This window comes from Felis catus, chromosome F1 (assembly GCF_018350175.1).
Source record: "Felis catus isolate Fca126 chromosome F1, F.catus_Fca126_mat1.0, whole genome shotgun sequence".
Taxonomy (NCBI): Eukaryota; Metazoa; Chordata; class Mammalia; order Carnivora; family Felidae; genus Felis; species Felis catus.
The window spans coordinates 14,551,029-14,578,015 of NC_058384.1; the positions used below are offsets into that span (position 1 = coordinate 14,551,029).

At 42.1% G+C, this 26,987-nt stretch overlaps 1 protein-coding gene and 1 non-coding gene across 14 annotated transcripts in view; both read left to right on the forward strand.

The window, feature by feature from the left end:
• Window positions 1-26,987, forward strand: part of CF1H1orf105 (chromosome F1 C1orf105 homolog) — a 57,487-nt gene that overhangs the window by 21,650 nt on the left and 8,850 nt on the right. For 7 of the 13 annotated variants that reach the window (XM_045049400.1, XM_045049396.1, XM_045049406.1 and 4 more), the window contains 5 exons: window positions 3,700-3,774; window positions 4,521-4,637; window positions 10,133-10,200; window positions 13,041-13,108; window positions 16,123-16,489. In XM_045049400.1, the coding sequence (XP_044905335.1) occupies window positions 3,700-3,774; window positions 4,521-4,637; window positions 10,133-10,200; window positions 13,041-13,108; window positions 16,123-16,268 (474 nt within the window). In that variant the 3' untranslated portion in view covers window positions 16,269-16,489. Of the gene's footprint in view, window positions 1-3,131; window positions 3,186-3,699; window positions 3,775-4,520; window positions 4,638-10,132; window positions 10,201-13,040; window positions 13,109-14,573; window positions 15,189-16,122; window positions 16,490-26,987 lie in introns of those variants that run through there. The other 6 variants (XM_006942705.4, XM_045049401.1, XM_023247916.2 and 3 more) reach the window with 5 other exon arrangements.
• LOC111558498 lies at window positions 20,742-20,848 on the forward strand. The gene has a single exon (XR_002739397.2). It is a non-coding gene; the product is annotated as a U6 spliceosomal RNA (small nuclear RNA).

Here is a 26,987-nt window from a genome sequence, read left to right on the forward strand (position 1 = left end):
AGCTCAGAGCCTGGAGCCTGCTTCGGATTCTGTGTCTCCCTCTCTCTCTGACCCTCTCCCACTCATGCTCTGTCTCTCTCTGTCAAAAATAAATAAACATTAAAAAATTAAAAAAAAACCATATTCAGCTTTATTCTCTAATTGAGATGGCTGTTATTATCAGATAGCAGGAAAATGTGTAATTATCATAGGTTTTTTTTTTAATATTGAAAATACCTCTCTGATCATCACCTTTTTCAAAGAGATATAGGAATCATTACGCCCTCATATGGGTCCTAAGAGTCCACTTTCTCCCTGAGGAAAGATGGTCTTCATTTGACCCTTTATCTAAGGAAATTCTGACTTACTGAAACTAAATACATGGGCTGACAAGTCTCTTAACCCTTCTGGACCACAATTTCCTCACTGCATCCATTGAAAGAGTTGAACTAGAGGTGGCCAATGAGGTGTCTCTCATTTAAGGCAAGAGCAGAAAGGAGAAAAGGAACAGAGGTGTCAAAAGGCAGGAAGGTTGGAGGCAAATTTGTCAGTGCTCCTCAGACATGCTTCTGATAGCTGTTTCTAAAATGACCATCGGGTGCTTACATTTTTGGTTTTTGTTATGTGGAGAGGTGTGTGTGTGTGTGTGTGTGTGTGTGTGTGTGTGTGTGTGTGTGTGACACACACAGAGAGAGGGAGAGAGAGAGAGAGGTGGAGAGAGGGAAAGGAAGGGAAACATACTTCCCTGTTTCTTTATCAAAGATTCAAGGAGGCCAAGGACTTGGGGGATGAGCCAGAGCTTAGGAAACTCACCAGATATTAACCTCCAATATCAGGATGTGTCCGGTTGTGAAATGGGAAGCAGGGCTTCTGGGCCCCAGCCCAAGGGTGCTTCATTCCTCAGCCGGGCTACAGAAGGTTGCTCTCACTTTCTCATCACAGCTTCCATCTGCTATCCTGGGGACAGCTGCCTGGAAAATGAGAACCCCATTAACATTTCAGAGCTGCTTTTCTTGGTGGCTCTGACTCCACAGATGACATAACCAGGGGCCTGTGCTCCAAACCACCAGACAATTCACTCTCCAGTCCTGCTACTGCTGCTGAGCTGGCCTTAAGGAGACCAAGAGTGAGAAGCAGATGCTACAGAAGCTTCCAGGGCTAGGAAGGAAAGCAAGGCAGGAAGGAGGAAGCCGGGGCCTACAGGGCATGGAATCCCAAATTGTTGGGGATCCGAAAACAAGGAAGTTTTCGACTTCCTTGTACACACATATGTGTATGTATAGGTGATACTTTAAAACGCTTACAGTGATTCATCCATTCAACAGCCTGTGTTGAATGCCTACTGTGTGCCAGATTCTGTGATGGGCTCTAGGGATGCAAAGATCTTTGACACATGTTTTTGCTTTTCAAGAACTCTCAGCCTGGTGGAGGAAATAAGCCTATTTAAAAAAAAATAAGTAGAAGAAAGAAAGAAAGAAAGAAAGAAAGAAAGAAAGAAAGAAAGAATAACAGTACAAAATGCAACAAAAAAGCAAATATGCACCCAACTTGGAGTGCATGGGTGGCTCAGTCAGTTGAGTGTCCAACTCTTAATTTCGGCTCAGGTCATGATCTTATGGTTTGTGAGATCAAGTCCCGCGTCGGGCTCTGCACTGACAGCACGGAGCCTTCTTGGGATTCTCTCTCTCAAAATAAATTTTAAAACATTAAAAAAAAAAAGCTATATCAAGTCTGTGACGGAATCAGAAAGGCAAGCACCCAACTCAGATTAGGGTATGCAAAATGGTAAGAGGGTCAGGAGAAGGACTTTCTGAGAAAGCAACACCAAAGCTATGTCTTAATGGATGAGGAGCTAACAAGGCTGGGCAGGACAATATATAAACCATTTTGTCTTCAGATTCTAGGGGATGACAGTCATCATGGTTATGGAACTCTGCAGTCACATCTGCAGTCGTCATTAACCTGGCAAGACCCTGCTATGCACCTTCGAGATCTCTCAAACATGTTTGTTGCTTGATTTGCGATGAACTCTAATGTAGAAGCCAGAAGTCTGGAAAAGGGGAAGGAATGTCCTGTGGGAAAGACAAGAGTCTGCTTATAACGCCACCAAAACCAAACCTGCCCAAGGATTCTCCCTTTCCCACGCCCACCTGTGCATACTTCCTTAACCCTTTAAGTGCAAATGCCACTTCTTGAAGCCTTTCCCCATTCCTGCTATGGGACGTGGCCTCTCTTTTCTGAAGGCCCAGGAGTATCATCGCTGCTTCTGTGATATCTAGTGCGTCCAACCTTGGATCACAGCTTCAGAGATGCGTCTGAGTCTCAGAACTCACAGATGGGAGGGAGGGAAGGAGGAGCCCCCAGAGGTACCACCCCCAGGGTCTCAGGGAAGATCTGGCAGAAGGTGGAATCTGCCAGAAGCCCAGAAGTCTCTGTGTCTCTGGCCTCTCTCACTCCCCACTCCCCATACCAGACAGCAGTCCACTCTCAGCTAGCCTCAGTTCCCCAAACCAATCTGCTAGGTCATTCTTCCCTGCTGTTGTGGTGTTTCCTGGGTTGGAATGCCCTCCCCACACCTTGTTCACCCACCAGCACCTACCCAAGAATTGCCTGCTCCTTTAGCCCGTCTCAGCCCTTCCCTCTATGCCCCACCCTACCCCCATCCAGGTGAGCTCTATGGCTTTTTTCAGTTTCACTGTGGCCTCAACATATTTGTCACCACACCCTCCACACCGTGTGCTTCCTTGAACACAGTCTGCAGAGTGGTAAGCCCCTTGAAGTCAGAAGCTGTGTGTTATCTGCTTCAGGGACCCCGGTACCTAACGAATGGACAAATGAATGAATTTGTGTTTTTCCCTGGCCTTCCTTAGGGCCAGAAAATGTCTTATTCATCTTTGTGGCCCCAGCCGAGCACCCTCCACAGGGTGGCCTCACAATAAATGTCTGTTGTTGGATGAATGAATCGAGTTGTTCACACTCATGCTTTAACATACCAACCCACAACATTGTAATACTCAGTTGATTCTTTTTAAATGGCCTATAAAAATGAAATGTATTTTAAATATTTGTCAAAAGAATCCAACTTTGTCCCTAGTTTTCAGTCCTCAAACCTTCAGTAATAATGCCTTGTCCAAATGCTTTATGTCTCTCAGAGGACGAAGCTACTTGTGGACCAGTCCACTGAGGGTCTGAGGAGCACACCCCAGGTACCCCCCTATGCTGCATAGGTGTATTCCTCCTCTTCCCATTTCCTATCCCTCCCGGCAGCAGGAAGGGGTCAGGGCACAGTGTACACACACGTACTAACAGGTCAACAGACAATCAAATGACAGGAAAGGGTGTTAATTCATAGTCATTTTCTGTTTGTCCCTGTGACCCCTCTCCCCCATATTATACACATTCTATGAACCTGCCTCGTGACTCTGAGGTCAGTGTGAGCGAAAAAGGGTAAGCTGTGCCTATACTACTGTATGCAGGGGTCCTGAGGTCACTGACTAGTCTGTGGCTCACCCCCCTGCCTCAACTCTTTCTGAACCTACCAGCTGCAGCCAAGCCTGGACTCCATGTCCACCCGGGATGGGGCTGAGACCAGAGACTCCCTCTCTGTTTTATGGAAGGAATAACTGTTACCTCTCTTACTCCTCCACCCCTTTCCCCTTCTTTGTTACCCCAGATACCCCCACCATTTCCTTACCTCTCTCTGTTTCTCTCTCTCCTCAGGCCAGGAGGGACAAGAGTAACCCCATGCTGATCAGAAGCAAGCAGCTATGCTCCACATGTCAAGAAATAAAAATGGTAGGTCAGCGGGATGACAGAAGGAGCTGGGGCATCCCAGGGCACAACAATACCCCTTCCCCACCAGAGCCCAGTGATGCGAGACCATGCTTTTTGCAGGGAAGGCCTTGATAAAGGCTGCAAATAAGTACCTGTTGGCCCTGGGGGTACTATTACCTGACACGATATGATAAACCCTCCCCATTTTCAACAAACCAAAAGATAAATTAAGGCAGATGAGTCAGAGGGAAAGAGATGGGATGAGTCACTTTACTTTGAGATAACCTCACACCTATAGTGGTTCAGGAGATGATGGAACTTCTCCCCCCTCAAATTTCCCCAACACAACACAACATAACACAACACAACACACACACATACACAATCTGCCTCTACCATTACAGTCATGAAACAAGCAGCTTAATCTTTGGGTCTATCAATTCAACCAGCACCTCAGCATAAAGGCTAAGGAGAGATTCTGTAGTAGTTTCTAGCTAGTGGGAGGTGTCTGTAACTGGGGATGCAGAATGGTGGGGAATGAAGGAGTATTAAGAAAAGAAAGAGGAGGGGCGCCTGGTGGCTCAGTCCATTAAGCATCTGACTCTTGATTTCAGCTCAGGTCATGATCTCATGGTGCGTGAGTTCCAGCCCTGAGTCAGGCTACACGCTGACAGTGCGGATCCTGCTTGGGATTCTCCCTCTCCCTCTCTCTCTGCCCCTCCCCCCACAACAAAAATAAACTTAAAAAAATCTTTTTAATTGAAAAGAAAAGAAAGAGGACAGCAAGGGGAAATGGAGGACACAAGGACAAAGCCCTACCATCTGTCAGAGCTGCCGCAGAAAGAGGCCCGTGTCCGCACCGTGTCCGCACGGATGCCATACAGGTCAGAGTTAGGACTTGGGTCTGTTTAAGGGTTAGGGTTAGGGCCAGTCCGGCTTGGGTCAAAGGTTAATTTTACTAAATGGTTAGGTTTAGGGTAGGAGTTGAGCAGGGTCTCTACAATTCTGATATCCGATGATTCTCCTTTGACTCTGGGCTGATGTGCAACAAGAGGAGGGGCCAGGAGTGGAAGACAAACAGGTGACAGGTGACAGGCTCCTTCGACATGTTAATGGCGAAAGTGCTTTGACTACTGGGATATGAAAGAGACCGGCAGTTTTGTGAAATTTTTGTGTGGGATTCGGAAATGTAACTGAGCTACCAACAGAAGTGTATCTGAATGTTAACAATCTGTGTTCATGTTCTACTTCATGAGGATCACAGTGTTCAATGTTAGCACCACCAGAATCTGGGAGACTGGGATTGGGACTTCTCCTGGTCTTATTCCTGGAATCACTGTGTCCACATTTAGAATGCACTGACCCTGGGGCCCCAGCCAGCTTGGCCAGCTGGCTCACTTGGGACTTCGGCACTGTTCTCTTTCTCAAGACCTCTTTGACCTTTGCCCTTGCCCGGACCTGACTGGAGTAGAACCAAACGCTGTGGTTTTACCGTTTGCTGCAGATCCCCAAAAGAAGGACCTCAAACACGAAAGTCAGAACCAGTGCATGCACATCTGGTGGGAAACTATAGAAAGTTAGAAAATGAGCATGAAATATCCCTGCTTCACTATGTGCAATAGAGCCTCAACCTCCTCCTGGGGTTGGGGGTACTGCATAGCTGCTGGAGTCACTGAGACCCCCACCCTCCTTTCTCAGGAGGGGGTTGGACGTAGTTGCTGGGGTAGATAGAGAAAGAGTCCTAGAAATAGAAGCAACTTCCTTGACCTGATAAAGTGCATCTCTGGAAATCCCACAGCTAACGTCATACTCCATGAAGAAAGACTGGGTAGTTTCCCCTTAGACCAGGAACAAGACCAGGATGTCCGCTCTTGCTACTTCTGTTTAACGTGTATTGCATGTTCCAGTTAAGGCAGTTAAGACAAGAAAAAATAAATAAATAAAAGGCAACCAGACTAGAAAGGAAGACATAAAACTATATTTGCAAATGACATAATTTTATATACATAAAGTCCTAAGGGACCCACAAAAAACAATTAAAACTAATACATGAGTATAGCAGAGTTACAGGATACAAGATAGTATACAAAAATCAATTCTATTTCTATATATTAGCAATGAACAATTCAAAAATGAAATTAAGAAAACAATTCCAGGGGCGCCTGGGTGGCGCAGTAGGTTAAGCGTCCGACTTCAACCAGGTCACGATCTCGCGGTCTGTGAGTTCGAGCCCCGCGTCAGGCTCTGGGCTGATGGCTCAGAGCCTGGAGCCTGTTTCTGATTCTGTGTCTCCCTCTCTCTCTGCCCCTCCCCCGTTCATGCTCTGTCTCTCTCTGTCCCAAAAATAAACGTTGAAAAAAAAAATAAAAAAAAAAAAAAACAATTCCATTTACAATAGCATCACAAAATTAAAATACTTAATAGATTTAACAAAATAAATGTAAGACTTGTACCTCAGAAGCTATAAAATATCATATAAATAAATTTTAAAAGACCTAAACAAATAAAAAAAAAACCATAATTACAGATTGGAAATCTTGGCATTGTTAAGCTGGCAATACTCCCAAATTGGTCTACACATTCAGTGCAATCGTTCTCAAAACCTCATATGAGTTTTTTGAAGAAACCGACAAGCAGATCTTAAAATTCATATGGAAATGCAATAGATGCAGTATAATTAAGACAATCTTGAAAAAGAAGAACAAAGTTCCAGGACTCACACTTCCGGATTTCAAAACTTACTATAAAGCTACAGTAATCAGGACTTTGTGGTACTGGCCTAAGGATAAACATATAGATCAGGGGGACAGAACTGAGAGTCCAGAAATAGAACCTTACATTTTTGAACAGTTAAAAAAATTAACGGGAGAAAATCAAATTTAATTACATACATCCGGGGTCTCCATAAGAATTAGAATAAGAGGTCCCAAACAGCTAATTTTTAACAAAGGTGTCAAGACAATTTAATATAAATGTAATTTACATTTACATAAATTAATGTAAATGGTACCTAGACAACTGTATATTCACATGCACAACAGCGAAGCTGTGCCCTTCCTCACATCATATACAAAAAATAATTACAAGTGGATCAAAGACCTAATTGTAAGTGCTGGAACATAAAACTTCTAGAGGAAAACAGGTGTAAATCTTCATGACCTTGAATAAGGCAATGGTTTCTTAGATATGTTACCAAAAGCACAAATAACAACAAAAATACATAAATTCAACTTCATCAAGCTTAAAAACTTTTTTGCTGCAAAGAACACCATGAAGGACATGAAAACACAACGCACAGAATGGGAAAAAAAAATGAATCCAAAATATACCCAAAAAAACCCTATTTACAACTCAACAATAAAAAACAAACATCCCAATTTCAAATTGGACAAGAAATTTCAAAAAACATTTCTCCAAAGAAGATATATAAATGGCCAATGAACACATGAAAAGATCCATAACATCATTAGCCTTTAGGAAAACGCAATCAAAACCATAATGAGATATTATTTTATATCCACAAGAATAGCTGTAATAAAAAAGTGGACAACAACAAGTGTTGACAAGGATATGGAGAAACTGGGACCCCCACACATGGCGGGAATGTAAAACAATGCAGCTGCTGTAGGAAACAGTTTGGCGATTCCTCAAACTGTAGAGTCACCATACGACCCACCAATTCCATCCTAGATATATACACAAGAGAACTGACAACATATGTCCATACACAAACTTGTACAAGGATGTTCATAGCAGCGTTATTCATAATACCCAAAAAATGAAAATACCTCAACGGTCTATCAACTGATAACTGCATAAACAAAATGTGATTCAATCCATACAATGGAATATTATTCAGCCATGAAAAGAAAGTACTTCTATATGCTACAAGCTTGAAAACATTTCGTTATGTACAAGAAACCAGGCAGTAAAGGCCACGTGTTATATTAATTTCATTATATGAAATGTCCAGCATTGGCAAATCTATAGAAATAGAAAACGGGTAATGGTTGCCAAGGACTTGAAGAATGAGTGCTAATGAGGACAGAGTTTCTGGGCTGATGAAAATCTTCTGGAAGTAGATAGTGGCAATGGTTGTCCGACTTTGTGACACTACTAAAAACTACTGAGTTGTACGCTGAGATGGTGAATCTTATGGTGTCTGGATTTACAAAAAGATGAGCACTAGAAAAATATTTAAAAAAATAAAAGCATAAAGTGGATGAATACCAAAAACAGAAAAATCCTAAACAGGACCTGGCATGTATAAACTACTAATATACCTGCATGAGTACCCCACACCAGAAGCTCAACTATTTAGTGTGGAAGTAACGCCTACTGAAAGTTATGGTTGTGAGTCACCAGGGGTATCTGCCTAACTTTTATGTAAACTGTCTCTTGCCACTTCTCTGCTCCAAACAGCTGAGCTTCCCCTTAAAACATCTATTTTGTAGTCCTTCTGTTATCTGCGTTGTTCTCTAATACACGCTTTCAAGCCCCTTCAAAGTAGGATGTCAAGGTGAACATACTGTAGGAAGTTAGAGGCATTCTCTAACATATGTAAATTAACTGGTTTCAAAAGTCTATGTAATTCAGTTCATTGAAACAAATATGTATTGATTGCTTACCATGGGCCAGGTGCTTAGGCTATGAAGGCAAAATAAGTAAATAAAAGAATAAGACATAAGCCTTGCCTTTAAGGAGCCAACAGATAAACAAATAATGACAATAAAATGATGAATAGAAACATAAATGGACCCGGTGGGCCGAGCATGGAAAGTGGATATCCAGGAAGTCTTCCAAGAAGAAGACCATGCAGGGTTTTCAAGACTGAATAGGAGTTGACCACATGACGCACTTCTTCTCAGGGACAAAATGGTAGCTTTGTTCTGGGGGAGCCCCTGTAGCCCACTCATGCATACAGTAGTACTAGCTGGATTTAGGGGCTTTTGAAAAGGGGTCATGCTAATCAGGAGAAGGTAGAGAGTTTCCTCCATATTTCTTTGGAACGGAGCCAACTTCAGAAGAAACTTGGAAAAAAGCAGTGTGTCTCCTTCATTCTCATCCCTTCTATGTATCTAGAAACCTCTTCTCAGGTTCTCACCGAAGTCTTTGCTGCCCTCACCACTCCCAGATGCTCCGGTTACCGGATCATTCCTTCTTCCCCCTCCCCTCACTTTCCCTCAACTAAAGAGTTACAACAATCTGCTTAAATACAGTAGGTGCTTGGCATTTCTATAGATTTAATATTCAGATTTTTCTCTATTTGCAAGCACTTCTGAAGGTCCTTAATTTGCAGTTTTGTTGTGTCATAAGTTTATTTATTTTTTTAGTTTTGAGAGAGAGAACGAACACAAGCAGGGGAGGTGCAGAGAGAGAGGGAGACACAAAACTGAAGCAGGCTCCAGGCTCTGGGCTGTCAGCACAGAGCCGGACATGGGGCTTGAACTCACAGACCTTCAGATCATGACCTGAGCTGAAGTTGGATGCTTAACCACTTTACCACTTAACCGCTTAACTGACTGAGCCACCAGGCACCCTTGCTCTGTCATGAATTTAAATCGCAAGTCACTCAATGAGTAGCCCAGCTGAACATCTGCACTCACATTTTGTTACTGTCTTTTCATTGTCATGGCTACAATACCTTTTGAGAAATAATGGGGGGAATATGATTCTCAGTGAAAGCCTGAGCCCCAAAAGAAAACCAATGTCTAGTGCTAGTAACAAACCTGGAAAAGTTCAAGAAAATAATGTCTTAATCAGGAATACTGTAACTGTATAATTTATTTTAGTCCTATGTGAAGGACACACTTAAAACTTTCCAGTGTGCTTCAAAGGGGGTTCATTCATTTCACAAATTTGATCAACAAATACTTCTTAAACAGTCACTGTGTTAGAACCTGGAAGTACAAAAACAGAGACATGGTCTCTGCCCTGGTGAGGCTGAAAGTCTATGAGGGAAACCAGACATCAAGCAAGTAAATACAATAAAAACCTTAGGAATATTCTGATAGAGGAAGCCTAGGGAACAGTGAGAATGGAAGGCAGAGGACTATCTAACAGTGGTCCGGGAGTCAGTGGTGTCTGTGAGGGGCTGACAGGTGCTCTGAGACCTGAAGGATATTGGAGGTGAGCTTCACGAAAAGAATGGGAGGGTTTACCAATCTTGAGGTTTCTAACTTTAAAATCTGATAACCTGGGAAGAGCATAGACCTTATGAGTTGTGGGTAGGTGATCCCCTCTGGTTCATTCATGTCACAAAAGAATATGTGAATGATTCTAATACTAGATACAACTTGAGTTCGCTAAAGTGGTGCATTATTTATTTAAATTGGAATACAGGTTGGGGCACTGCTCTAAATGAGATTTTCTTCCTCAGGTACAACCAAGAACTTTGATAATCCCTCATAATCTGAAGCTATCCTTTGAGAATTTAATGAGTCATAGGTAAGTCTAAGATTTCAATCTGGACATCATTTTAATTCTTATTACATCAGTTTGGGGACACAGGACAGTGGATTGAGAAACATAGGAAGTAGAATGTTCAGGGAATGCTTAGAGAATAGGCTTCTTGACCGGTTTCATTTCCTGTTTAAACAAGATAGTTAGACCAAAATCGTTGTTTTCATCCTTTTGCTTGAACAACTATTGAAATTATGGTAGAAAGTATAATCTGCCTTTCCACCTCCCCAAGAACAATACGAGGGGGAGGAAAGAAGATTCCTTTGGTAACTCAGGCAGAACTGAGTACACATTCTCCATGCAGATGACTTCTGTGTTGAGAAGATATGGGAGATCCCACATAATCTGTTCTCAGTCCAGGACATCCTCTGCTACTTTTTACTAAAAAAAAAAAAAAAAAAAAAAAATTGCTGTCATCAGTTTGGTGGTCATTTGCTGCTTTCTTAACAAGGTCAAGTACATAAAAACTAAAATCCAGTCAGATTTTTGATGAATTGGATTTCAGGGTGTTTTTTTTCTTCTGTAATCAGCTCTCAGAAAGGGAAGAAAGACTCTGTTTTTACTTCATTAAAAAACTCAAACTGCAAACTCATCCTGGATAAGGCACCAATATAGGTAGACTTGCTTTACAGTCATAGTCAGATTTAATGTGACCAATCAAAAAAGTTATATGTGATCTAATGACAATCTTCAACTTTTTTTCCCCATATAGAAGGAAATAATATGGGAAAACAAACAGTTGTGGGGTTTTTTGGTTTTTTTTGTTTGTTTGTTTTTGGTAACCTTATGTTGGACAGCAGTAGATGCTATGATTCTTTTTATGAAATTCACTCCAAGCTGAGATGTGGACTCAGAGGCATGAAGCCCATGTCCTGGGTGCCTGGCCCCAAGAGATAGGGTCAGGGAGGAAATGGGTAGTGTATTTGAACTCGACAGGCTCCAGCACTGATAACATTGACCTACACTGACTCTATACTTTTAAAAGGCTCCTGTGAGACCATAATAAAAGGAATTCGACTAAATATTATTTATCAACTTTAAATGGAAAACTGAAATATCTGAAGTCTGAGATTTCTGAGCAAAAGTTTCACGATCCAATGAAAGAATTTTTGAAATTTGTTGCCCCAGTTTATTTATCTTGCAAGTTTGGTATTTTAAATAAAGTCCCAAATTCCAGAATCATTAGTTGATTTTAAACAATTAGCTGATTTATTCTTTTTGAGCTAGACTAAGGGTTGAGCCAACCCTAAATTCATGTCAACACTAACCTGAAGTATCATTAGGTTCGTCATTTTTTTTTTCAATGTATTGAAGGAAAACAGACCACTTCTGTTTGAGATTTAGCTAGTGTGACTATAAAATAAGATCCTGGTTCTGTCTGTAGCTTATTAAATTGGTCCTCACAGTTTATGAGTCTCAGGTAGAATTGTACTTACTGAAAAAATAGTTTTTAAAAAGTGACTTTAGGGTGCCTGGGTGGCTCAGTTGTTAAGCATCTGACTTTGGCTCAGGCCATGATCTCACAGTTCATGAGTTCAAGTCCCACATGGGATGAGCTTGAGTCCTGCTTTGAGTGAGCCCCGCTTCTCTCTCTCTTTCATTCTCAAAAAAAAAAAGTGACTTAAATTGTAACCATTGTAAAAATTAAAGGATGTGTGTAAAATGGAAGGAATGAAAGAAAGGAATGAAAGAAAGAAGGAAGAGAGGGAAAAAGAAAGACAGAGAGGAAATATTAGTGGAGGGATATATATTTGTTGAATTATAGTGCAAACAAACCTTAAATTATTCAGTCTGACAAATACCACCTTCTGGTTTGCTCAACATGGGTGATAGAAGGGATTTTTTTTCTTAGTCCCACTGAATCCTCCAATGACAGTTGAGTAAAATAAACTGGCCAGATGGGCCATATTTTTGGTAACAAAGTAAAAATAATCTTGGAAAATCTTTGTAGAAATAGAAACCATGAAATGAGTGTAGAGACTTAGATATCCCATCAAAGTTTACAGATTTGTCAGCCTTTAGAAATTAAGCAATTTAATATAGAAATGGTTTGGGCTCATATGCGTTTTGGTCGAGGGTCACTTCCACAGCCTTAGCTGCCGGGAGAAATAGGATGTGGTGAAGACATTTTCTCTAAAATTGGAGGGTGAAATAGGGGAGGAGGATTAAAGAATGCATTTGTTGTGATGAGCACCAGGTGATTAAAATAAGAACTTTAAAAAAAAAAACTAAAAAAACTGTAAAAATCTGTATAAAATTTTACTTAATCGAAGTTGGATTAACAACAAAGTGTTTCCAAATGGTTTCTGTTTTGCTTTAGTAACACTCAAAAGTAGAGAAATGAGTCAAACAGAATTATATTGATGGGAATAAAAAGGGATTTTTAAAGCAAAAATACATGAAATGAAATGAAATGAAATGAAATGAAATGAAATGAAATGAGATGAGATGAAATGAGAGGAAATGAAATGAAATACGAAGGTTCTAACCAAAATATTCTGCTTTGCACTTGGAGGGTAGATTACTGATCTGGAAGAGTTGTTATGTTTTTCTTGGTTCCTTCTGTTTTTAGACCATACATGTTCTGACAGTGAATAAGATATTTTTTTCAATGAAGTTTTTATCAAAATCCATAAAGCAAGAAGAACCTGAGATGCAGCAGCCTCTGGTCCAGTCATCTCGCACTGCGGCCAAGCGGTCTAAGCGCCAGGTTAACAGGTGCCAGACTCAAGACAGCATCTGTGTTTTAAAATGTATAAAGGTACATTCCTTTCCACCGAGCTTTGGCCACATAACTAATGTGTTTTCTTGCTTCTTCCGAACAGAATGATGAGTCTTCCTCCACCAAAAGCCAAGACTGAATCCAAACATTCCTGTAATGACATCTCAACAGGTTTGCATTTTTAGAGTACTTGTATTGGGGGACATACAACCCCCACAGTAGTAGGATGAAAAGTTTAATCCCTAAAATAGGTTCTAAATTATCTGAACACGTTCCCACTGTCTGCGCCTTTCTCTTTTCACATGCTGCTTATGGCCTGTTTCACATGCTGCTTATGGCCTTGACATGCTCCCTTCACACCAGCCCACCTGTCCCCTCCCCAGGCTTCACTGGCCTTTATCTATGCCATTTTCCTTCCTGGGTCCTCTCCATGCCATACGGCCCCGCCTCATTCTTTCTAAAGAGCCCCATAATCTACTTGCTGAAGAATCTTCGTGGAAATGGGGCACAAAGTAGATCATCCCATCTCAGGCAGTCCTAACAGTACCAGTTAATGTGGGGAAGGAGTTGCATGCCCACAGCCCTGGAATGGCCTCGCCGAAGGCCTGAACCTTCCACCCCACAGGCTTCCTAAACCACCTGCCTTCTCCTGGCAGCAGCCCTGCGTTATTCTTATGTCCACTTGCTATTAATCGAAAAAAAGGATACCATCTAACTCCAGCTTCAGTGTTGACCTGTGTCTCATCTTCTAGAGAAGCCAACACTGGGTTGGTGAAGGTGGGTGTGGGTCATTCCTTGAGGTGGTGCAACTCAGGGGTTTAGTACAGCATAGGCTATCATTTTAGCGACTTTATCCATCGTCTCACATGCTCCCGTATTAACTGAAGCCACCTCCAATTTTTCTTTCATTTGATACACACAGTAAGGCAAATCAGGGTCACTTTCTATGCTTATTCAAATGGAAAAGTCTGAGCTCCATCTTGGGAGGCTTCAGGGGCACTAGAGCCAGAACTGCTTGAGAAGGCATCCAGAGACGAAATGTGAAGATAGAAGGGGTATCCTGCTGGGATGGTAAAAGGTAAACAGCTCAGGTTTGGAGACATTCATGTGAGTGCAGCCAAAGGCTGCCAAGTCCCAGTGAACCCCTTCTTAGGTAGCCACAAATACCGGCCTCGGTCATGGCTCTCATTTAGCCCCAGGGTCTGAAGGGCCTCGAGCTAAGAGCATCCACCCAAGGAAAGCGCACACTCTGCTGTTCACCGGTTTGCAACCACCTCATTTTCTTGAAGCCAGAAGAACACTGGGTGACCGACATGTACGGCCGGTCACAGTGTTCTCTGTTCCAGTCACACACTCGTTCTGAGTTTACCCTGAACCTGGACTTTTTCAGGCCTGCCTCACAAAGGAGTAATACACACACACACACACACACACACACACACACACACACACACTTACATGCCCTTCCCTCAGCAAGAATGTTTATTTTGTAATTCTATAGGGCAGTGCGATAAGATGCCTTTCATCAATTTATTAATGCTGGGAGTGTATTTCAATTACCGATGTAAGAGCCAGACTTTGTGTACATAACATGAGCACATTATGTTCTTGGACGTATTATGGCTCTTGCCCCTAGAGTCCATCCAAGGGCAGCAGTCTTGGAGGAGGACTTCAGGGAGAGTGCTTACGGAGCTGGCTATGAGCTAAAGCCTGGTGGACTACTGTGACATCTCTAAGCTTCACTTCGGTTATTCTAACCTTCCCCGAGGTGTTTGTAAAAGCACCAGCCTAGAAGCAACGAGGCCTGGCTTCAGCGCCTCGGCTTGCTGTACAGGACTGGCCAAATTGTTTAAACGGTCTGGGCCTCCGTGTTCCCACCTGTAAAACCAGAGAAGCGTTCTGCCTGCCCACCACCTCGCCCCCGCGCCTGAGAGTCAGACACTCAGTACAAGCAGCCTTCACCTTTGATCAGCCCAGAACAACTGCTGACAGGGCTCTGGCCCCAGCGGTTTATAAAGCTGAGACGCGTCCCTGCCAAAGCACTTGCTGCTTGCTGCCGAAGCTGCCGCCCGCCTGTGTGACACCGCCTGTGGAAACGCTCCAAGTGCCAGAAGGCTGACTCATCCCCGTGAACATTCCTGCCGGTCACTGCCTAACTCTTCTCATCGATGACAACCGCGGCTTCTAGTATTTTTCTGGAGTCAGCTAACCTTTATATGTTATCAGTAATTATCGGTAAGAACCAAGTAAACGGAAAGAGCCTATCTCTGTAAGTGATGGGGATTTCTTCTAGTTCACTTACATAGACTCTGGCGTTTCATGACACAGGCTCTTGTTGTCGGTAAACATCGGTAGAGATGCAAACCCCCTGAGTTGGCCGACCACCTGGCACAGTGAGGGGACACTGAGCTAGGATTAAAGAGAGCTGGATTCTGGTCCTCAGTCCATCAGTGCCTGTGACCCTGGACCTCTGTTTCCTCATTCCAGTGACGAGACTGAACCGGATCCTAGGTCTGTGGTCTTGTGACATCTCTTAGCTCTCACTCAGCTGGAGCGAGGAGCTTTCCAGAGAATTCAGGACTCCCAAGTCCCTTACATTCAGTGACTTCCAATAGAAAGATGTTATTTCATGCACTAATTTACTCTCCTTCAAGCAATGTGTCTTTTGGAAAAGTTGAAGATTAACCAACTTTTTTGTAACTAGAATCACGTTTGAAGAAGAGGTCAGGATGATGAGGAATTTAAGGAACCCTAAATTAAATCATTTCATAAAATGAAGGTTCGTTTTGACATGCAAGTACTATTGCAACTTTTTGTAAGATCATGTGAGTCTGTTTGTTTGAAGACAGAAGCATATAAGTGTCCCTGAAAAGTCTTCTAAGCATCGAATCCTCTTTTCCCTTTGACTCACATTACAACTGCAGACACATTTTATATTCACTTTTTATTTAATTGGCCACGACTTTTAATACTTGAGTTTTGCTTCTAGGTACTCTTTTCTGACCTCCTTGACAAGATTTGTAGAAGCTTAAAGATGGTTCTCCTAAAAGGAATTCTTATGTGAACTTTGAATCTGTTTTATAAGGTTGAACAAAAGCCTTTGGTGACCTTTAGATACTTTGAATTTCTTTAAAAATAGATTCTAAGAAGCCCTTGCTTTTCCTTCTTCTTGCACCATCCCCCAGAGAGCATTCACTACAGACTGCCCATTCTGGGCCCCAGGACAGCTGTCTTCCACGGACTGTTGGCAGATACCTACAGATCTCTGCGGGAGACACAGCTCTCTTCCTTGCCCGGAAAGGAGCCGGTAGGCAAGACAATGAGGCAATGAGTGGTTGGAGCTCATCCTCTTCCAGACTCACCAAGAGAAAACAAGTTAACCAAGCCTGTTTCTGATGCTAGCGCATTCTCATAAATACCCACCTGTCGCCAAAAAGGTGACTCACTTTTGCCTTCCTGGGAGTTGCTAGAATTCTAGCTCTTGACAATCTTCTCACTTTTCCTAAATACGAGTGGTCTAATTTACAAGATGATAAAGACTTGCTGATTCAAGTGGAACATTTCAAGTGTCATTAATTTTATTTTTTTAGGATTCATAATTGTGGTGTAATAGACAACACCCTTCTGTTTCTAAGACGTGAATTTCCTGTGAAAATTATTTCAGCTCTTCTTCAGAGCAGAGGGCTGGAGATGGCTCTGGGAAGTCCCTCAGGGGGTTAACCTATTATGAATACATAATGAAAGGGAAATGGAGGTCACCTTTCTGTCCTTATCTCTGTCAGTTAACTGGCAGATGACAAGAGGATACTGTGATGCAATGGGGAAAATGGCAAGTGGTTAGTGGTTGCAACCGTCAAGGACAGGAACCGTGCCTTGTCTTGCCCCGCTCACGTGATGTCATTTAGCGCCCTGTGTGTAATCAGATATTCATCTAATCTTTGCTCCATCGTATCTAAACCATGTGCTTGCATTTTGTGATTTTGTTACTTTGGTTTGAGAATGTACACCTTCAGCTCTGTCTTGGTCCATGTGTCAGCAGTGTGAGGGAGACAGAAGAAAACTCTAGACTTACAAATATTGTATTTATAGGCACAAGTGGTCCATACCCACCTTCAGGCTCATATATAAAAGGTCCCTTCCCTTCTTTAGGGTGCAATAGCCTTGTAGAATCCCCAAATCCTGGCTAAATGGACGCTGGGCCAACATGCGAGAACCAACCTCTGTGCTGACTGTATTTGAAGAACAGGCTTCAGGAATCTTTAACAAATGGCCTGGTACCTAAATTGACCTCATTTCTTATACACACACACAAACCCCCCCAAAACCAGTAAAACTTGATCGATTGCCCTATGTTTCTGGTAGGCTACGATTCTTGGTTTCAGTTCAGTTAGGGTTCAGTAATTCCGGAAGTAATACGCACTTCCTCTCAGAGCACACATGAATCATGATTCCACTTCAGATCATTGCCAAAGGACAGACAAACCATGGATAAAAATGTTTCTTTCTTCTTTTGTGCTTTGCAAATGAACATATCCAGTAAAAGGATTTGGGGTATCTGTACCCCTGAATTAGGGAGAAATACATGTCCCAAGCACAATTATTTGGAGTTTTTGAGGTAATTTGAATATTATATGCTTAGTCAGATAGACTGCTTCCTAAGTCTCAAGAAGTCCCCATCTGGAGTACAAGGGTGTTTCCAAAATTTCATCAAGAAGAATAACGTTCTGGTGTTTGCCAGTGTTCTAGTGTGGTGACTGAGAACAATAGTCGATATCAGTGGTTCTTAAACTTTTTCATCGTAGGAAACTTTTACACTCTTAAAGACTGAGAGCCCTAAGTACAATCCCTGTTTCATACATGTAATTGTTGTCTCTCTAGAAAAATGTATCACTTAATGAGGATGAGAATGATATCTCATGCTAACAGCATATCCCCACAGGAGCCTCCCAGATGCATATTTGAAAGATATTTACAAGAAAAGTCCATTCCCAGTTGCCAAGCAATATGAGAAAATAGGAGCTTGAGTTCCCTGAATTGGGGGCAGTGGTATTAGGTATTAGGAACTTGTTTCCATTGGAGAAATAACACAGAGAGACATAAATGAAGAGCATGTGGATGGGCCAATATGTAAATAAGCATGAGTTACTCTCCACTATAAATCCCCAGTGATACCAACAATAGTATATGACATATAATATGGTGCTCCATAGCACCAGCCGCCCAGCTCTCTGGACAAGAACAAAGATGCAATTGTATAACTTTGCCGGAAAAGTTGGTCAGAGAAGAAATAGCCATATTTACCCCCACAGATGTTATCTTTCCCTTGCAAAGTCTTTGGCGAGGCATTTCACTTCCTGGCCAGTAAACTGCAGAATAGCGGAGTTAGGCATTTGCTGGTGTTTGCTGTTTCAAGGAATACTTGTTCCTAAATCCCTTGGGATTGGCTTCTACTTGGTCCTGTGTAACAGAAAGCATCGTATGGGTCACATAGCCAAAGAGTCAGGAAACCCTTGCTTCCTAGACTCTCACATTGAGAAAATTAGGTAAAGAGTAAGGCATGCATGCAACAACAAGATTTTGGCTAACATTAGTTGGCTCTGAGGAGTGGGACTGTATGGCTGGAGCACAGAAATTGGCAGAGGGAGGAGATATTTCATAGTATTCCTTTATTCTTTGAATAAATAATTTTATTTTTATTTTTTAAATTTCATTTCTCAGGTTATTTATTTTGAGAGAGAGAAAGCATAAGCAGGGAAGGGTCAGAGAGAGAGAGAGAGAGTAAGAGAGAAAATCCCAAGCAGGCTCCACACTGTCTAGCCCAACACAGGGCTAGAATTCAAGAACCGTGAGATCACGACCTGAGCTAAAATCAAGAGTCAGACACTCAACTGACTGAGCCACCCAGGCGCCCCTATTCTTTGAATTTTAAACCACATGAATGTTTCACTGACTCAAAAACAAAACAAGATGGAACAAGCAAACAAATAAAAACTTTGAAAAGTGACCAGGGCTATCTAGCTTTGGATAAACTATCAATGTAATTATTTGTCTTCGTGAACATGGACAACACAGTGTTTGCAAACGGCAAACGTTAGGCAAGCATCCAGCGCAAAGATAAATTTTATCTCCAGCCCTTGGAAATTTTGCTATCAAAATGCTAGTACCGGCAAATAGAAACCTTGCTTCAGCTTATGTAGCATTTCAAACTTCTGAAGAACTTTGTCTTGTTTTTTCCTCTCTCTTTGTCTCAAATTTACCATTGTTCTCTCAGCGTGAAAGGAGAGCGATGAACGGTGCACACAATGCTCTCCATTTAGCAAAGGCAGTCCTTCCCTGGCATCTTTACAAAAAGTCTTCATTTTATTGTAACAAGTGTACCTGGTTCTTTTTTATGAAGCTTCCTACACAGGGCTAGTCTGTCTTGCACAAAACCCATGAAATATTTGATGGCACCACCCATGTTCCTCTTAGTCTTTTTTAAACTTCTGATCCTGAGGTTCTTTGGCCAATATGACACGACCCAGCCACCCTCTCTGGACCCACACAGGGCCACTCAAAACAAGGCACTCAGAGTGGAATCTCAAACTCCAGATGCACCTGGCCCGATGTGCCTGAGGGACTCTCAACCCCCCTCATTCTGGATTATCTGCTTCCAGAAATGCAGACTGACATGAAATTCATTTTCCTGACAGTTGTGTGACTTCATCCTCACAATGACTTGCCACCAACTAACGCTTTTTTGCCCTTTTGGTGAAAATTGCTGTTCTAACAGCTTTTCTCAGGCTGTTCATCTTTTCAAGCCCGTACACACGACCCTACCTTCTTCTTATTAAGGTTCCTTTAGCCAGATTCCAGCCAGTGACCATCTTGCCAAACCTAGGTTTCAGTGAGTGTTAGTCCTCCCAGTCTTTGTAAGGAACAGGGCCAGGAACCAAGCCCCGTGGAACAATTCTAGAGCCCTCCCTTTGGATCAGAGCTTCCCAAGGGCCTCTTCTTTCATATGTAATTTATTCTGAGGATATTCAAACAGACAGAGAAATAGAATAATACCACAAAGAACACCTATATATCCTCCACCTAGAGTCTGCAGTGGTCAGTATTTTGCCACATTCCCTCTATCTACAAATCGCTTTACTGAACCATTTTAAAATAAAGACATCATGACATTTTACCACTGAATAGTTCAGCATGTAGCTCCAAAGTAAAAGAACTTTTAAAAAAAATTATTTTTTTTAATTAAAAAAAATTCTCCTTTAAAGGACAGTTTCTGTTATCACACACAACGAAAAGTGAATAATAATTCCTTATTTTTATCTCCACTCAGTCCATATTCAAGTTCCCCAGTTTGTTCCCAACATGTCTATTATGGCTGGTCTTCCCAAAGCCAAAAAAAATCAGGGAGGACACTTTGCAGTTGTGCTTGTTTTAATCTAAGCGAACTGTACCCCAACTTTCTTTTTCATGACATTGACCTGCTGCAAAGGCCAAGATAATTGTTTTATAAAAAAACCAAAACCTCTTTAAATACCACCCTTCTTCACGTTGTTCGTTTCAACTGCTGCTATCAAGTAAAGGCCACTTACTGAGTAATTATTATTTTTTCTTTTTTGTTCATCAAATTTGTATGTAACGACCTATTAGACCTTCTGATAAGTATGAGATAACGTTCTTACCATATTGGGTTGATGCAACTGCAGAGATAAACCCAGAATTGTGATATTTTATAACTGTATAATTTTGGTCAAGTTACTTAACTTCTTTGAGTCCTGGTTTCCTGTGCCACATAATGAGGATAAACGTATCTGTCTTAGTAAAAGCAGCACATGTGCTAAAATTAGAAGGACAGAAAGAAGATTAGCGTGGTTCCTGCATGAGAATGACATGCAAATTTGTGAAGTGTCCCATATTTTTTAAGCTAAGCTCATATGTACATTTATTGGAAATTGAAAAATGTCCCTGCATAAGAGTTTTCTAATTTATATTACCACTACAAATGCATGCATGCGCCTATTACTCTCAGCCTCAACAACGACTGTAATAATTTTTATTTTAAAACTAATTTTAGAGATGAAAAATATCTCTGTGTCGTTGAAATTTTTAGTTCTGTAATTATGAGACTGAACTTGTTTTCATATGCTTAACGGTCCTCATATATATATTTTTGTGATTGTTTAGCTTTTAAACCCATTTTCTATCATGACCCATTAGTTTTTAAAGAATAATATGTTTAATTATTCAGATGGCAAAAAAAAAATCTTATAAGAAATGATACAATTGTGCTCAAGGTTTTCACTTAGAGTCTCTGACCACAGGAGCAAACACATGTTTTCATTTAACATTTGGAAATCTGATAAACTAACATTTACCAACTTCATACTGGATGCTGATAAAGAGGGTAATCAGATAAGTTTTTACTGTGTTCTCTACTACATGGTCAACACTGTTGGTGAGTTCACATTTTATCTTTACAATAACCCTTCAAAATGGTTAGGGTTATTATCTCCAAATATGAGTGAAGAAATTGGGTCTCACAAAGGCTAAATAACTCACACTTTGGAACTTGAACTTGGGTCTTTCTGAGTATGTAGTCGGAAATTGAACTTCGGTCGTTCTGAGCACATACCAGAAGCTCCTTCCTCTCTCCTACTCTGCCTCTGATTGTGAACAGTGTCCATCTCTTGGTCAACACAATATCTAAGATTTCCTATCAACCGATCACCTCAACCTTGTTAGAATTATGTCCAAAATAGCAGTTCTCTCCATGGAATCCTCTACCATCTGAGGGATAAAACTGGCTTCAAACCAAACAAAACCCAGCCTCATCGTGTTGGGTTTTCCCAGAGTGGGAAATGACACGTGCTGGCATCAAACAGAGGTCTTTCTTCTTTTAGCCTGTTAGACATTCGAGGTTACTGGATTGTGTCATGTCTGTGGACTGATAGCGCAGAGAGGAGCCAGAGGAGGTAGGTCCTGGTGTGAAGCTTGCCCACCGGGATAGACAAGGCTTCAAAGGTGGGTGGTAGAGAGTAGGAAGGCAGACTAGACCCAAGAGAGTGGCAAAGGCAGAGAACAAGTCTTATACCTGTCAGCCCTAGAGTTTAGGTCAGCAAGAGCAGGAGTTCAGTATCTTGGAAGTCTGGTCATCTGTGGTAAAGCCCAGTCACGAGACGAGATCTAAGGGGCTGCCCGAGGAAGGGGCTGACCAGAGCAAAACTGGGAAACCCAGGAATTCTCAGTGGAGCCATATCATGATCTCTGGGGGTAGAGAGGTGCATTTAGAAGTTGCATTCAGGGCACCTGGATGGCTTAGTCGGTTAAATGTTTGACTTCAGCTCAGTTCATGATCTCACAGTTGGTGAGGTTGAGCCCCACATCAGGCTCTCCACACTCAGTGCAGAGTCTGCTTTGAATCCTCTGTCTCCCTCTCTCTCTGTCCCTCCCCCCTCTCAAAAATAAACATTTATTTATTTATTTTAATATGAAATTTATTGTCAAATTGGTTTCCATACAACACCCAGTGCTCATCCCAACAGGTGCCCTCCTCAATACCCATCACCCACCCTCCCCTCCCTCCCACCCCCCATCAACCCTCAATTTGTTCTCAGTTTTTAAGAGTCTCTCATGGTTTGGCTCCCTCCCCTTCTAACCTTTTTTTTTCTTTTTTTCCCCTCCCCATGGACTTCTGTTAAGTTTCTCAGGATCCACATAGGAGTGAAAACATATGGTATCTGTCTTTCTCTGTATGGCTTATTTCACTTAGCATCACACTCTCCAGTTCCATCCATGTTGCTACAAAAGGCCATATTTCATTCTTTCTCATTGCCACGTAGTATTCCGCTGTGTATATAAACCACAATTTCTTTATCCATTCATCAGTTGATGGACATTTATTTAGGCCCTTTCCATAATTTGGCTACTGTTGAAAGTAGGCATAAGTGCCCCTATGCATCAACACTCTTGTATCCCTTGGGTAAATTCCTAGCAGTGCTATTGCTGGGTCATAGGGTAGATCTATTTTTAATTTTCAAAAATAAACATTTAAAAAAATTTTTTTGAAGAAGTTGCATTCAATATTGAAATATTTTGCATATATACACATGCATTTAAAACAAACATAACTACGTTAATAGTAGAAAATAATGAAAGTCAATCTGAATAAAGTCTTTTTAGCTGGTGAGGATGTGCAGAAGCTGGACTGTAGCTAAAAACTATTATCTTTTGCATATTAGTGATTATCAGAGGGGCTGTAAAATTTTTATGTTAAAGAGGGCATCAGTTTCAATATTGAGAAACAGAAGAGAAATAGAAGGTGTCCAGTTCTGGGAGCAGGCCTCTGTGCCCCCTAGGGCCATCAGTTAGCCTAGGGCTTTTCTCCATTTGATTTACTTTAATTTAATAAATATTTGCTGAAAACATACCAAGCAACAGGCATCACGTTGGGTGCTGTAGATACAACCCAATTAATATAATCATTTTTTGTCCTTGAGAAGTTTGTGATCTTACTGGACAGTAGAGGTAGGCTGACAGATAATCACAATGACATGTTAGAAGTGCTGTGATGGAGGTATGCACAGGAGAGAGGAAGGGGTTTCTAGCCTGAGCTACAGGGTTTCCTAGAACAATTGTCCATAAGCTAATTTTAAAGAGCCGTTGCTGCTGTCTTTAGTGCAAAGGGGCAGCCTCTACGGGGGGATGAACCATAGCGGATACAAGCATGGGCACTGCGCTCATGTTGGCGGAATTCCCTTGGGATGGTACTTCCATCTTGGTACATGATGGTACCAGGGCACAAGAATGGATAAGACGGTACATCCATCAAGATGGTGCTAGTGTACCTACCACATAGGGTTGCCGTAAGGATTAAGTGGAGTGATTATGTACAGCACCTGAGCACATAGCTCTCAGTAAATATTAGTTATTAACTAGCTGTAAACGTAGTATGACCTGACGGATCTGAAACTGTGCTTGGAATGCTTTTAGTTAGGGTTCTTTCTATGCTTAGAGATTCCCTTCCAAAGCTGGTCTAAGGTTTTCTGTGTCTCCACTTGTAGAATATTACACAAGAGTCAACAGGGATAATGTATTAAGCAGCTGACAAAGAAGTAAGAAATGTGGCAGTGTTGGTTTTAAAAGGAGTTAATGTTTAACAAGAAGGGATCTCAGCCCAACCCAACATTTGCTTTCATTCATTAACTATTTCATTCATTCTTTGAGTTCCTAAAACATACCAGACTCTATGCTTCATGGAAGCCTTACAAAGATGATTTATAGATAATAGTTTTTAGTTAGAACTCACAGTCTAATGAGAGAGACAGATATGCAAACAAAGCATTACAACACCATATGATAGGTGTAATCATAAAGGCACGTACAAAATACCAGCTATGATATTATGTGGATGTGCAATACTTACTCAGCAGGCTGAAGAAAAACATGACCAGAACTGGGTTTGAGAAATAAACAGCTGAGTGGAAGGAGGAAAGACCAGTTGGAGGGAGACCAGGTAGAGGCTTTTGCAAAAATCCAGGCAAGGTTGGTAAATCTTTTTAACTTCTAGCTGAATATACAGTTGGACCCTATGAAGAGAGACTAGACTGGAGGTTCATTTCTAGGAGTCAACAGTCTGACGGTGGTATTTGAAGCTAATGATATCAGTGAGATAATTCAAGGAGACGGTGTTGTGCTGCAGTGTGTAAAGAGAGGGACCCAAGTGGGTAGGCTTGGAGAATGTCAACAAAGGATTAGGAAGAGAAGGTTGACAATTAAACTGAGAAGAAACCAGGAGAAAGTGTCCCAGAGACCAAGGGCAGAGTTTTAGGAAATAGGAGGTTCCCAAGGGGTGCCAGATAACACAGGGAAGTCCAACAGGAAAGGAGTGAAAAAGAGTTACCAGATATAATTAAGATGCTAGTAAGCTAGTCACAGCACTGGGGGCTCCAGAAGAATTGGGACTGCAATGAGATGCAGAAAGAAGGAAGTTTGGTGACGAGGAGCAGAGGCGAGGATGAGAAATAGATACCTCTGATGTGGGAGAGAAAGGAGCCTAGGTGGAGCCAAGCCCATGGGCACCTGAGCATTCTACTGCTTTGTCTCTGAGTTGCTTTTACTATAAGACATTTTGTAAAAAAAAAAAAAAAAAAAAAAAATTATAGTTTAGGAATTTCATGGGCAGCATCTTAAAAATGTATCTTCTTGTGTTGCCTGCAACCTGGCTACTCGCCCCGTGCTCGCTGTTCTCCCTGGCCTCAGCACACCCACACCAGAGGCTCAGGGACCACAAGGAAGACTGAAGAGAAGCCTGCTCTCTAGCTCAGGGCGCTCCTCCAGTATCCTTTCCTCTGCCTGCTCTACTCCTCACACATCAGCTCCTCTCCTTTCTGACCCACTTGGCTTCACATCTTGGCTCCTATTTCTAGCGTCTCTGTACCTCTGCCTGTTTGCTTTGGGCCTGTCACTGCGAACGCAGGCCTGAGCCCCTGCATCACCTCTAGCAGGTGCCAACGGTGACCTATATTTGTTAAGCCCCGAGTATAAGTCAGAGACGTGTCTAGGCATTGGAAGACACTGATGTAGAAGAAAGCTAAAATGCCTGCCCTTGCTGGAATTTACAGATAGTAGGGGAGATAAAGAATAAATAAATGATGGGCAAGGGCTCCCAGTCACCTTTCTTTCAGAAAAAGAACTTGCCGCCCCCCACCCCCCCCAATGAACCATAAGAGTGTAAACTCTTGGATCCCCTCTCCTAGCTGTGCTTGGGACTCTGATGTGCTACCCTAAGGTCCAAGGTCTCACTGATGTCATAGCACATCCTCAGGCACTCAGGCCCCAAACGGTAGCCAATAATCACAGTGCTCTATCAGTGAAATCAGATTCTGATTCTTCTCTGAGTGTAGATGATGAATTAGTCTCTTTGTTTGTTCCCATGTCCCTTTTCAGTGGCTTTCTCCCTCTGTGCCACCCTCATTCCCCATACCCATCTTGCATTTTATTCCCAAAGGTCTAGGCTTTCTAATTAATTACTAGATGCTACTCAATCTAGAATGCCATCAATTAAAAATGTGCCATTATTTTATGCACTAATTAAGAAAAAAAATGTCCAGGATGAGGAATCAAATGGGGGGACCCCTACATAAAGCTGAGACATCTAAGGGCTATGCCTTCAGGGGTGCCTGGGTGGCTCAGTTGGTTAAGTGCCCAACTCTTGATGTCGGCTCAGGTCATGATCTCACAGTTCATGAGTTCAATCCCCACATCGGGCTGCATGCTGACCGTGCAGAGCCTGCTTGGGATTCTTTCTCTCTCCCTCTTTCTCTGCCCCTCTTGCGCTCGCTCTCTCTCTCTCTCTCTCTGTCAAAATAAATAAATATACTTTTTAAAAAAGGGGGCTATACCTTCACTATCGAGGTAAATGAGAAATAAACTCGCCAAACAGGGAGAGACAGCAAAAACAATCTGGCATGTTTCTGTCGTGGCACTGGTGGAGAAAGGGTGAGAAACATCTCATCTGAGAAGTTAAACTACAAGCTGGCACTCACACAAGTGGTCGAAGTTCACACGACTAGCGTGGCTCAAATGTTCTCAATCTGATAATTTAATCTGAAGTGGTATCAGGGTGACTGGCAGAAGCAAAAGTAAATCTTCAGAACCAAGGTTCACAATGCCCGTGTGACGGCCCACCTATTCTAGCATTAGTCAAAGTCAGTACATTTCTAATGCGACCAAAGGACACCAGGCATCTGGTAGACTTCGTTGCATAGGAATTTGGCCTCTGATCTCTTTCTTATGAATTTAAATTATAAAGACAATATTGTGTATACTGTGACCACTTCAAAATTACAGATGGAGAGGGGCGCCTGGGTGGCTCAGTCGGTTAAGCATCCTACTTCGGCTCAGGTCATGATCTCACAGTCTGTGAGTTTAAGCCCCACGTCGGGCTCTGTGCTGACCGCTCAGAGCCTGGAGTCTGCTTCGGATTCTGTGTCTCTCTTTCTCTAACCCTCCCCCGTTCATGCTCTATCTCTCTCTGTCTCAAAAATAAATAAACATTAAA